Below are 12189 nucleotides of genomic sequence, written 5' to 3' on the forward strand. Positions count from 1 at the left end.
TGGGTTCCTGAGTAAACTGGGTAGGGCCCCCAGCCAAACTGCAAAGTACATGTAATATGAATGAGAAATAAACCCTGGTCGTCTTAAATCACAAAATCCTGGGATTGTTTGTTGCCGCTGTATAACCTGGCTCATCCTGACTGATAACAACTTGTTCTTGGTTGCCTGTTCCCAGTTTCTAATATACATCAGTAGCCTCAGTAGATGTTGCTGGGTGATTCAGTCCACAGGACTGGCCCAATTCTTACCTCTGATCCAGGAGACATGTACAGTTTTCTAAATGGAAAACCTGAGGCTTCGTAAGTAGACAGAACCATCTCAGAACACACAATCGGAATCCAAAGATAAAAACTCCCCTCCCTTCCCACCTCATGGTAGCTCTTCTGTCCCCCACCCCACCCAACCCAGAGCTGTGAATCCACAATAGCCAAGGAACAGTGCTCTACTCACACTGGTGGCATACTGGATGTCCTTCCAGATGGAGGTTTCCCGGGACAGGTCGGAGGCCTCAAAGAGGTTGTCCAGGATGACCTCCCCAATCATGTCATGGCGGGAAAAGCGGTCAAAGTCAAAGACACTGAGATGCAGCTTACGGTCAGCCAGCTCCTCATAGGGAACAGGGAAGTGGAAGTTCTCATCAAAGGTGGGGTTCAGGGTCTTGCGGTGCACCCGGGTCTGCAGCTTGCATTTACGGTCAGGCAGGAGGTAGATCTTGACATAAGGGTCAGAGCTTCCACAAAAGTCCTTGGCAGGGAGGTCAAAGGCCTTCAGGATGCGCACGATCAGGGTCTCACTCTCGTAGTCGTAGCGTAGGCTGAAGTTGATCTTCCCACAGCTCTTGGCGGCCTCGGACTTGGCTTCGTCGCCGTCCACTGACTTCTGCTTGTAGAGCTCAGGCTTGATGCGGCCGATGCTGGTGGGCTGTTCCGCCGCGGGTGGCAGCTCATTGCCATAGTCTACGCTGGAGACGTGCATCTGCCGTGGCAGGTGGCGCTTGAAGGACGTGTGCCTGGCGGAGGGGGCAGAAGAGTGTGTCAGGGCTCAGGAGGAGGGGATTCTGACAGACCCAACTGTGTTGGCCCTGGCCCATCCTACCCCTGTGGCTCACCTTTCCTCCTCTTGCCGATCCCACTTCCCCTCTGCACACACGCTGTGCACAAGGTTGGCTGCGAGCATTTCGTGTCTTAATGTATGTAAAGCAGTTGGAATGGAGCCTGGTGTACAGCAAGTTCAATGAACGTTAGCCATTGTTATCGTAATCATTTTCCCTGCTTTTCTGTCTTCTGCTTTCTAGGTTTCTCTCCTAACTTGGTGTAACTGTGGTTCCTCCATGAAGCCATGACCCAGCCTTAGGACCTCTCCTCCTCCTCATCCTCATGATCCTCATCACCAGCAACACCATTTATGATTTACCATAGAGCAGGCAGCAGAGGGGTTAAAAGGACAGGCAGATTGCATCGGTTAATTTTGGCTCTGCTACTTTTCTAGCTATGTGACTTTGGGCAAGTTATTTAACCTCTCTGCATTATAAAAATAAGGATAATTAAAAGTAGCAATCATTTAGGATTGCTGTAAGGGTGAAATAGATTAACATATAAAATGCTCAGGACAGGGCCAGGTGTAATAATCAATATATGTATCAGCTCTCATTAATATCACATGGATTCTTTAATGGACACCTCACAACAAACTTGGAAGAGTCCTTAGCCCTATTTTACAGTTGGGGAAAGTGAGGTTTAGGGAAGGCAGCCAACTTGCCTGAGGCCCTATGACAAATTCTGTCCCTGTGATTGCTAGCACTTTCATTCCTGCCCTTCCAGTCTGAAGACCAGACTCCCTTTTCTTTTTGTTGGTCCCTGGGAGCCTGGAGAGACATGCAGGGGCTCAGGAATCCACCAGAGCACTAAATTTGTGTAAATACAATTTCTTGTACATGTATGCACCACATCTTTTAAAAGTGTTTTCTGAATTTAGAGTAGATTTTTAATCACTGTCTGTTGTCGGTATTGTTTTGAATTAAAGGATGTCTTGTGTACAATTGCTGTCATGCAAGGAGCTCTGGAGGGTTTTAAAAGAATCTTCATTCTCAAAATGTTGGCTCTTGCTTTTACTCCCATGCACTGTGGACTGTAGCTATGGGGTTTCACTGACATGTCTTCACACACCATGAATGTTCATGCCTCTGGACCTTTGCATATTCTCTTCCCTCCCCCCCCCCAAAGTTTTCCCTTCTCTTCAAACTCCCAACACCCTGCTACTCCACTCTTATTCTCCCCACATCCACACCTATCCCAAGTGCACACCACATCCACAGCACTCCACCTTAACATTTCCCCTTTAGTGACACCTTTCCTGCCGCCCACATCTTCCTTGCATGGACCACGCCCTTTGATTTATTCTTTAGTCAAAGGACACATGCTATTATTCCTGGTCTCTGATCTTCACAGGCTAGAATCTCATTAATGCATCAAAAAAAGGAAGTGGGCCATGTGAGGGTTAGAAAAGGAGGGGTGGCCCCTTCACCTGGTGGATGATGCTGGCTCTGTGGTCTGTCGCTGCAGCCGGGTGTGACGCATGATGTGCTCCTTAACTGACATTTGTACCTCCGCCGGGATATCTGGAGACGTGTGGCTGATCTTCACGGCGGCCTCCAGGAAGCCCAGGGTGCTGGGGTCCTTCAGCTTGTCCGCCATGTTGCCTCTGGAGCTGGGACTCTGGAGGGCCTCCAAAGGAGGGTTAGCAGCAGAGGGACTGGAGGCCTCCTTGTTCCTCCAGGGCATCCAGCACAGCTTCCAAAAGAGAAAGAGAAAAACTGCCACCAGGGCCACGCCACACACAATAACTACCAAGGCGAGGAGGCTGACAGAGGTACCTGCCCTCGGCACGAGCCGGGCAGGGAGGGACAGAGACAGACAGGAGAGCAGGTGACAGTGTTGGGGGGGGCGGCACACAGAAGGGACGAAGACGGAAGAAGAGAAAAGAATGGTCATGAGAAAAGCTCCCAAGTCTGAGGGAGAGACTTGACTCCCGATGGTCCATTTTGTGAAATATCTGCAGCCTTATGTTCACCTCCGTCTGGTTTCTCCAGGGTTATCCCCACCCCCCACCCTCCACCAGCTTGGGGAGCACCTGGCTGCCTCTCCTACTGCCTACTGACATGTGCACTGGGAAGGCCAAGTGATTTAAATGGCAGGCTAAGCAAATGTGCAAATTCGTGAAGTGTGCATGTTTAGATGCCGTTGGAATTTCTATTAGAGATGTTACTACGGGCAGACTTTTAACAGTGATTTTTTTTATATACAGATCTCCTCCCCAACTGGCTCTGAAGCCCTGTGGGGTGGGGGTGTAGGCTAGTTAACTCACCCTCCTCTCTTCTTTGTCCCACCCCCATTGGGCCCAAGGCTGGAGCTCATTGTGTTGACTTCAGGGAAATGGGGTCGAGCCTCATCTCCTTGAAGGCAGAGACTGGCTGCTTCTTCCCACAGCCCTGCATGCAGGAGGACCCCATGAACACTCGTGTTGACTTAGAATCTGATCTATACAGTAGGTCAAAGCTAACCTCAAAATACAAATGATTCTGATAGCCCTCCTTCTCCATTTCCATGGCTCTTGGAGAGCTTTGCTGCAAAGCTGGTATTTTTAGGCACAGTGGTTGATTTGGAGGTGGACACTCACTGCCCCATGCCCAGCCCACTCCTGAACCAAGAGGTGTCCATTATCTCAGCAGAGCTGCTGTAGTGGGGTGCCTGCCTTTGTGAGAAATCACTCAGCAGATCTCTCATCCACTTCCCTCCCCAAACCTGGGAATGAAGCTCTGAACCTCAAGCCTCTTTTTGCTCTGAGTAAAGTTAGAAGGCTCTGAACCAATGGCTTGCTTGTGGGCCAAATGGTCAGCGAGTAAAAACGGTCACTGTTGGCCAAGTCAGCAGAAGAGTTTTGTTTGGCTTGCATTATGACTGAAAAGTCACCAAATTACATACATCATTGCCCCAGATTTCTGGCTTTTCTGGAAGAAGCTGATGACTTGGTAGCTGGACTTAGGTTCCGCAAAGTGGGAACTGGCGACTCCTTTGAGCTCCCTGCCAGCTCAACCTGGCACTCCCTGTTCCCCGCGGCAGGCTGGTGGGGTCGCAGTCGCTGGATTAGTCTGCTCCAGTGCCTTAATAATCTTAGGACTGATGGTGAGGAATGACTCCACAGGTACTGAGGCCAGGCTGTACCTTTACAGATGGGAGCAGTGTCCCTGAGCAGAGATTTGCCTGCAGTTACAGGTTGGTCAGATGCAGAACTCAGACCAGGGTCCAGATGCCCACTGCCCAGCCTGGCACTCTCTGCACTGTCCTGGTCTGTTTGTCCCTGGTGAAACCACAGGCTCCCGGAGGCTATTGTGATCTTGTTCTTTTCACATTGACTTGACTCATGAACTAGCATAGGAACTGGCACATGAGAGTGAGCGCGTGAATGAATGGCATATAAAAGGGTGTAATTATCTCTCTCTCTCTTTTTAAAGGGTGTGATTATCTCTCATTTAAATTAAGTTTAACCAACATTTACGGAGCATTTGGCATGTGCCAGGTTCTGAGCTAGGCTTGGGGTACAAAGATGCCCAGTCCTTCCTGGAGGGAGGCTGGGTACTTTCCCTGAATACAGGTTCAAGGAAAGCTGTCTCACATCCAAAGGGATCTGAGAAGGAGGTGAGAACTTTAGCCATACTCTCTGGGGAGCCAGCATTGCCTTTCAACTCCCTGTTGCAGCTAACTTTCCTAGATCCACTACCAGGCACCTCCATGAAGAGGGAATAATAGCAGAGAATCTTCTTCAAGTTCCTAGCCACATACCACCACCTCTGTCTCCTGCCCAGACCCTGCACAGAGACATCAGGGCCTTCCCCTGGCCAAGAGATGGGGCTCATCCTTCCTCTAGAGACTGCCAGGGACCAGAAAAATTGATTGATTCTAAGTTAACGACTAGGTTAAAGGTCTCTAGTGTGGTGAGCACATGCCTTGGGGCCATAGGAAAAGAGATCATTTTAATGTATATTTATTATCTCATATAAGAAATCAAAAATTTATATGCAGATTGATAGTAATAACAGCATTTTATTATTGGGTTTAGTCAATTTATTCAACATGACTATGTCCAAGGTTCAAAATGCTTTTGATATACTTGTTCACTCAATCCTTTCCAATGAAATAGGTACAGTATGATCCTGATTTTGTAGACATAGAAACAGACACAGAGAGTTATATAGATTGCCCAGGTCATGCAGCCCGTAAGGGGTAGAACTGGGCCATAACCCAGGCAGTCTGGCTCTTCAATTTCACTGCTATAGAACACGTATATAACCTGGGGACAAGTAAGCATCTATTGGAGGTACTAACTCAATATTTTTTTGTTATGCATTCATGATCTAAATGGCTTGGGGACTATTTTTCTAAGCCTTTATCCTCCCGGGATCATCAGGAAAATGACTACAGATATATGTGTCCTTATTCTGTGTGTCGGGCCATCTCCAGACCCTTCAAATCTATTCTGTTAACAGCTGTTCTGGATGCATCCTCTGCAATATGAGTCACCTTAAAACAAAAGGTATTTCTAGGGCCTTGCTTTCCTTTGATCATACATTTTGCTTGCTCTGGTAATAATTAGAATTTTAATGAGAAGGGGGGAATGAGGGGGAATCCAGAGAGCATAGAGTGCATTTAAATGTTCAGGCTGACAAAAAAAAAAAAAACGGAATTCATAAATGAAAAGAGAGGTGGGGGAGGGGAGGGGCCAGGGGAATCAGTTTTTTCTCAGTGTGGTTGCTATTTTGATTGCTTCTCCACGTGACCCCCAGCTGTTGTTCCCTTCGAGCCGTGACTCCCTAATCACAGAGGCAGAGGATATGGATTATTGGGAATCAGCACCCAGCACTCGATACTGGTTATATAAGGCCAGGAGGCCCATCCTATGCCTGGAGGATCTTCTTCCAGGAGAGCCTGGGCTTTTGACATCTCACAGGCAGGCAATGCAAGAAAAATTGGCTTCTAAACAGAGAGGATTCATCCATACGGGGTATGCAAGATAGTGAACATGACAAAAAGAGCGGAATCAGGCCAGGGGGAGGAGATGATTATAGAGGATTTAACCCCTTTAAAAAAATCACCCCATGTGGCCTTGAACTCAACCAGCCTTCATCCCCTGGTGTGTTAGTCAGCTTTACATCACTATAACACACACCTGAGATAATCAACTTATAAAGAGAAAAGGTTTATTTTAGCTCACAGTTTTAGAGGTTTTAATCTGTGTCACTTGATCCTATTGTGACACATCATGGTGGGAACATGTGGCAGAACAAAACTGCTTTCCTCCTGGCCAGGAAGTGAAACAGAGAAAGGGAGAGGGAGGTGCTGGGGTCTTGCTTTCTTCTTCAAGGGCACACACACAATCATCTGAAGACCTCCACCTTTTCATGCTTCCTCCACCTCCCAAGAGTGCCACTCTGAGAAACAACCTTCCAACAAATGCCTTTGGGGGACATCCCAGATCCAAACCATAGCATCTGGGGAAAGGTACACTGAAGTTGGGAAGGGATGCAAGCTCCTTCGGTGGCCTAAGGACGAGGCCCAGGCCCAGATGACCTAAGTTGTGTACCTTCCTACCTTGGACTTTTGGGGCCAACACATCAGTACGTGTCGCCTCCCTAGGAAATGACAGATGACAAATGGCCTTCAAAACCCCTTTCCCGCTCACAGCTTGTTTGAACTTCAGCCCTGGGAGGCAGATGGAATTCTGAGGGCACCTCTGGCCCCTCTCCGAGTTCTGACCCTGGGATCTTCCTGTGTGTACCTGGAGTAGCCCCTGGCCAAGAGGTAAGTCCCCAGTGACAGAGAAAGTGCTCAACACAGCACAGCAAAAAAGAAAGTACTTTCTAAGTGTCTGTTTTCTTCCTCTGCCTCTTCTTCTTACTCTCTCCTTTTGCTTAAAGAGAAAGAAGCCTTGCTCATGAAGCTCAGAAGACAGGGCTCATTGAAAGTCCATCTCCATTTTAAACTGTTTGACAAACTGTGTAACCTTTCTCAGCCTCAGTTTTCTCATCCATTGAATGGAACTACTACATTATTTACCTCATAGGGTCCTTGTGAGATTTAAATGGGGTCAAAAGTATATCAAAAGTGCTGAGGTCAGCGCTTAAGAAGGTAGCAAGTAGTAGAATAAACGTTAGGCTGTTTTTTAATTAGAATTGCCTAGTTTTGAACATCCCTTAGTCCTGAGATTTGTTTAGTGGGCAGAACACCTGCAAACCATGAACGATAATATAGATAGCTTTAACCTTATCATTACAAACCAAGAATAATCTTGCCAGCAGAAACCATATAACTATTTCCTACATTTCCAGGACCCTCTGTGCTTTGAGACACAGCACAGACCATGTCAAAGATCACACATTTCCAAGTTTCTGTTAATATCTGTTTGCCTGTTACTTTCCCCGCTTGTTTTATTGTTACCATTACCACCCAGCTGGTGAACAGGAGTTCCAAAGAGTTCCAAAGAATACAATCGTGAAAGAAAAATGTACAATCAAGAACATCCTATGTTCTTGCCAAGTTTTCCTGGAAAAAACAATTTTTTTTATATATCAGGAATTGAACCCAGGGGCACTTAACCACTGAGCCACATCCCTAGTTCCTTTTATGCTTTATTTAGAGACAGGGTCTCACTGAGTAGCCTGGGGCCTCAATAAGTTGTTATGATTGGCTTTGAACTCACGATCCTCCTGCCTCAGCCTCCTGAGCTGCTGGGATTGTAAGCATGCACCACCACACCTGGCAGTTTTTCTGGAAATTAAGGAAAAGAAGTCCATTCCTGTTCCAGTAGCCCTTGGGCTTCTGGTTTGGGGAAACAGAGTTGCCTATGGAAGAGAAAAAAGCTATGGGATTCGGCTTTGGAGACACACCCCAATGACATGGCATTGTACAGGAGCACATGGCTTTGAACGCTGGCTGGGGGACTGGACTTCACACCTGCTCAGAAGCAGGGTAGGCATCTCAGATGGGCACTCATGCCAGAATGACCACACAGCACATTTTATTCACATTGCTTTCTAATTGTGTGACCCTGAACTAATCCTTTAACCTCTCCAAACTTTGGTTTCCTATCTTACTTAGTGAGGGATCTAATGACTCCTATCTCACAGGATCACTGGGAATATCACATACGCTAACACTTTGAGCACAGATGCCGGTATATGATGAATACCCCCCAAAATGCAAGTTGCTGTTATTCTTTGTGATTTGTGGGTTTGTGGGGGATTTGTGTGTGTGTGTGTGTGTGTGTGTGTGTGTGTGTGTGTGTGTGTGTAGGACAATAGTTTACTGTGTACAGAACAGACCCAAAGGGAGGCCTTTGAGGAACAGAAGGGAGATGCCAGATGAGATGGCAAAGCATCTGAGGGACCCCAGGACCCTACTTTCCTGAAGTTAAGATCCCCCTGAAGGCCATCATGTTAAGACCTGCCTATTGCCATCAATAAAACTGGGTGCCAGGGTGACGGCCCATGGCCTCCCTCTATGCTATTAATTAGCAGCCCAGATCTTGCCTCTCACCCCTCTGACAATCCTTTCTCCAGAGACAGAGCCCTAGGCCGCCTCCCCTTCTCTCCGACCATAGTGCTCAGATTCCTCAGCCAGTTCTTATCGCTTGCTATTGTTCCAATTTTTCTAATGGGCTCCCATGTCAGGAAAATCCTTTTTGTAACAGTCATAGGCATTCTTGCTAACAGATCATAATTGAAAAGATAAACTGGGGGGAGGAATCGAGAAGAAAGGACCATTTTCCTACTTTCCCCTGTGCCTAGAGCTGCTGGTGGACCCTCAGGAATGTAAGTGCTCAGACCCTGCAGAGCAGAAGCTGCCTTAGCCTGGCTGTCCTTCAGACACAGATGGAGCCATGGGCAAAGCACAGCCCAGGGACCAGAAAGCAAGTAACCCAGAGGCCCAAGAGTCTAAAGGAACAGTTTAGGGTGGGAAGATAGATCCATTAATATTAATGATTTTATAGGCTATTTATGTCTACACAGTAAACACTGTGCCCTTTACATTATCTCATTTAATCTTTACAGCTTCCCAGAGAAATTGGTGTTCACCTTTTAAAGATAAATAAACTAAGGATAGAGATGTTAGCTAAGTAACTTGTGCAGGGTACACTGCATTAAGAAGGAGAGTTGGGATTTGAATCTAGGATTTTCTGATGCCAAGATCCAGGCTCTTGAATCAGGCATCTCAGGGCACTGGAAGTGCAACTGAAGAACTATAGGATCAAAGTGTGGACAGAGAGGGGAAGCATTTCTAAGTTGTGATCAATAGAAGATGGTGAGGGGTGGGGGCATCCTCTAGTCTTAGGCCTGAACCTTGAACTTGGGCAGAGTCCTGCAGACTTGGATTATGACTGCCCCCCCCCACCTCCAGCTTTCTTCTTCCCTGGAAAGTAAATATCCTGCAGTAAATATCCAGCCACCAGACAAGTAACCAGTGGCCCCTGAAAAGTACCATACAGACATATGCCTGAGTGTGTGTGTGTGTGTGTGTGTGTGTGTGTGTGTGTGTCTGTTGGGAGAACAGAGGCTATTCTGTGCTGAGACTCTGACATGGTACATTAATGATAAGCTCTGTTGTGGCTTGTAAATTCATTAGGAGAACTGGATTTAATTAAAATGCAGGGTTAGGGGAATGGGGAGTAGAGGGCCACTGTGTCCTTCCCTTCTTTAGAGATCCAAGACCGACTACCTATGGGGATAATTAGCAGAGTCCAAACAGAGAAGGAATTAATGTTCCTGGTAAACCTGTGAAGAGGGAAGACAATGCCAAGCTAATTACAGCCACACCAAGCTTTATGACCGGGTGCCCACTTCCACCATCATTAAGGAACTCAGAAATGTATTGGAGACTAATGTGTCAGAGCTAACAGAGCATTGACACTGACTTAGCAATTATTAGTATTAGCATTTTGGCAGATGGTAACTGTACCTTTCTGCCTGACCCATCAGGACATGTAGCCTCTCTGAATCCAAGATCTAGGCTGGAGCAATGGAGGGGAGGGGCAGAGAGAAAGCCAGAGAGAAAGCCAGAGAGATTCTTTTCTGTCTGTCCTCTTCTCTGTTTGTATCTGCAACTAGTGAAAGGAAAGCTCTGTGTGGGTCCTTGGGGATTAGGAAAAAGAGTTTAGCACTCCAAAAGAAAAGGGAAAGATAAAGTATCATCCTATCTAGAGCACCCAGATCAGGATGCCCTGCTCACTTCTGCTGTCACAGGTTCCTCTGACTGAAGATTCTGGTGGCTCAGTCCTTACAGGACCTTCTTCTCAGCAGGACTGGCAGAGATGCTACCTAGCTCAATCCAGACTTTCTCTTACCATGCTCTCCACAACTTCAGACAACTCTACACAGACCCTAAAGAAAGCTGGCCTGATCCTAATGCCTCAATGCCAGTCCTAATTATTTGCAGCCACATGTTTTACCCTTGACTCTGTGGATGGTAAAAGATAAAGTTGGAACAATTAGAAAAACATGCAGCTTTTGTACAGAGCTTGAAGGGATGATGCACACTGAAACTGTCTTTCCCACTTGTAGTTGCCACGTTCAGAGGGAGAAGAGAATCATCTAGGACTATAAGTGCTAGATACTAGACCTCACTTGAAGAAAAGTAAAGCTTAAAAATACACCCGAGTTAGAACATCATCCCATGGGTGCTTCAGGATCGGGCATTGTTCCCTTCTTCAAAAATGGCAAAATTTGCAGGATTCTTTCCTTTCAGCAAGAAGAGTGAAGGAGTAGCTGATTATTCAATTGTAGAAACAGGACTCTGTTTTAATGAAATGTTGTACACTTAATTTGCCATCACACACAGGGAAAACATTCTCTGTGTTGCAAAAAACCAACTTCAAAGCCAGGTGGCTAAATCACAGACCATCTCCAGAGTCATTAGCAAAGTGAATAAACATCACATGCAGCTCAAGGCCAAGGGTAAGCTGGCTGTCAGTCTGGGAGGGGAGAGGCAGCTTGGATCTCCCATTGAGTCCCTGCATTTTCTAGAATATCTCTGCTTACTACCTTGAGCCCAGAACTCACACTCCCCACACCTAACCCACTGCAACTTGGCCTGAGGGAAGAGATCATTCATTTCTGCAAGGCACATGATACAGGAAAGGTGAAGAACTGCTTGTCACCCTAACCCTAACCCTAACCCTAACTTGGGTGGGTGTATTAAGGGAGAAAGCAGGCCCTTTGCCTTGAGAGTTTTTAAAAAGAAGGGCATTTGCTTTTAGCTCAAACAGTTGGGGCATGGGTGTTTCCAAGTCAGTGTCTAATTAACTGAGATTTTCCACGCAATTCCTAGCATTGATTCTGGCACATTGGGAGGGTCTCAGTAAATGATAGTGGAGTCTGTATCTCAGAGTGTTACTAGAAATCCCATGAGTTAGAGACTCAGAACAGGAGGAAGGCAGGGGAAAGCGTTAAATGATAAAAGGAGCTGGGCATGCTCTACCCGCTTGCATTTTTCATAAAACTGCAAATGACAAGATCCAGCATTTCTCTGACTGGAGATTCTGGACTCAGGCAGTGGCGGTGAGATGTAGGGAGTAGGCTGGGAGGTGAGACACCTGGAGCCCTGGTCCTGAAGTCTACACCATCTCCCCAGACACTGTGCTCACCTAAATTCTTAAGGTCCCAAAGCTACTCTCAACCACTTTCTTTCTTGTGCTATGACCCAGGGTCTCCTTCTCTACTTCTCCTATCCCTTTCAGTCTCCAAGCTTGGCTCTTGGGCTTCCTGGGGCTTGTGACTCAGCAACCAAAGTTCAAGTTCCCCAGGGCTAACAACTCAAACTTGCCTTTTGAATCAGCCTGCAGGGAAGGCATACTGATTCATCTGGACTGACTGACTCTTACCCCTCAGGTTTCTCTCACCCTCCACCTGGCTGTCCAGGCACCTGTCATTCCAGACTAAAGGGCATTTCTCTGGACAGAACACCAATGCCTCCCTACTGCCTGGATGTGCTACACACGAACACCCCAACAACCCCCATCCCCACCACCAGGATTTCTGCCCTGAACAGACAGGGGGAATCCCAGGTAGAATTCGACAGGTGTGTTCTCACCCTCTAGACTGGAGATGGGTCATTGGAGGAAAAGACAGAAGAGAGCTAGGTA

General features: G+C 47.0%; 1 protein-coding gene across 6 annotated transcripts in view; it reads right to left on the reverse strand.

The window, feature by feature from the left end:
- Syt6 (synaptotagmin 6) overlaps nucleotides 1-12189 on the reverse strand; it is a 61052-nt gene that overhangs the window by 45785 nt on the left and 3078 nt on the right. For 3 of the 6 annotated variants that reach the window (XR_002485382.3, XM_005337651.5, XM_040287349.2), the window contains exons 2-3: nucleotides 2524-2872; nucleotides 451-1009 (exon numbers count right to left, since the gene is read on the reverse strand). Coding sequence is in view for 5 of the 6 variants with exons in the window: in XM_005337651.5 (XP_005337708.1) it covers nucleotides 451-1009; nucleotides 2524-2872 (908 nt within the window). In the remaining variant the exon portion in view is untranslated. The remainder of the gene's footprint in view (nucleotides 1-450; nucleotides 1010-2523; nucleotides 2873-12189) is intronic. The other 3 variants (XM_040287353.2, XM_040287350.2, XM_040287351.2) reach the window with 1 other exon arrangement.

Source organism: Ictidomys tridecemlineatus, chromosome 11 (assembly GCF_052094955.1).
Source record: "Ictidomys tridecemlineatus isolate mIctTri1 chromosome 11, mIctTri1.hap1, whole genome shotgun sequence".
Lineage (NCBI taxonomy): Eukaryota > Metazoa > Chordata > Mammalia > Rodentia > Sciuridae > Ictidomys > Ictidomys tridecemlineatus.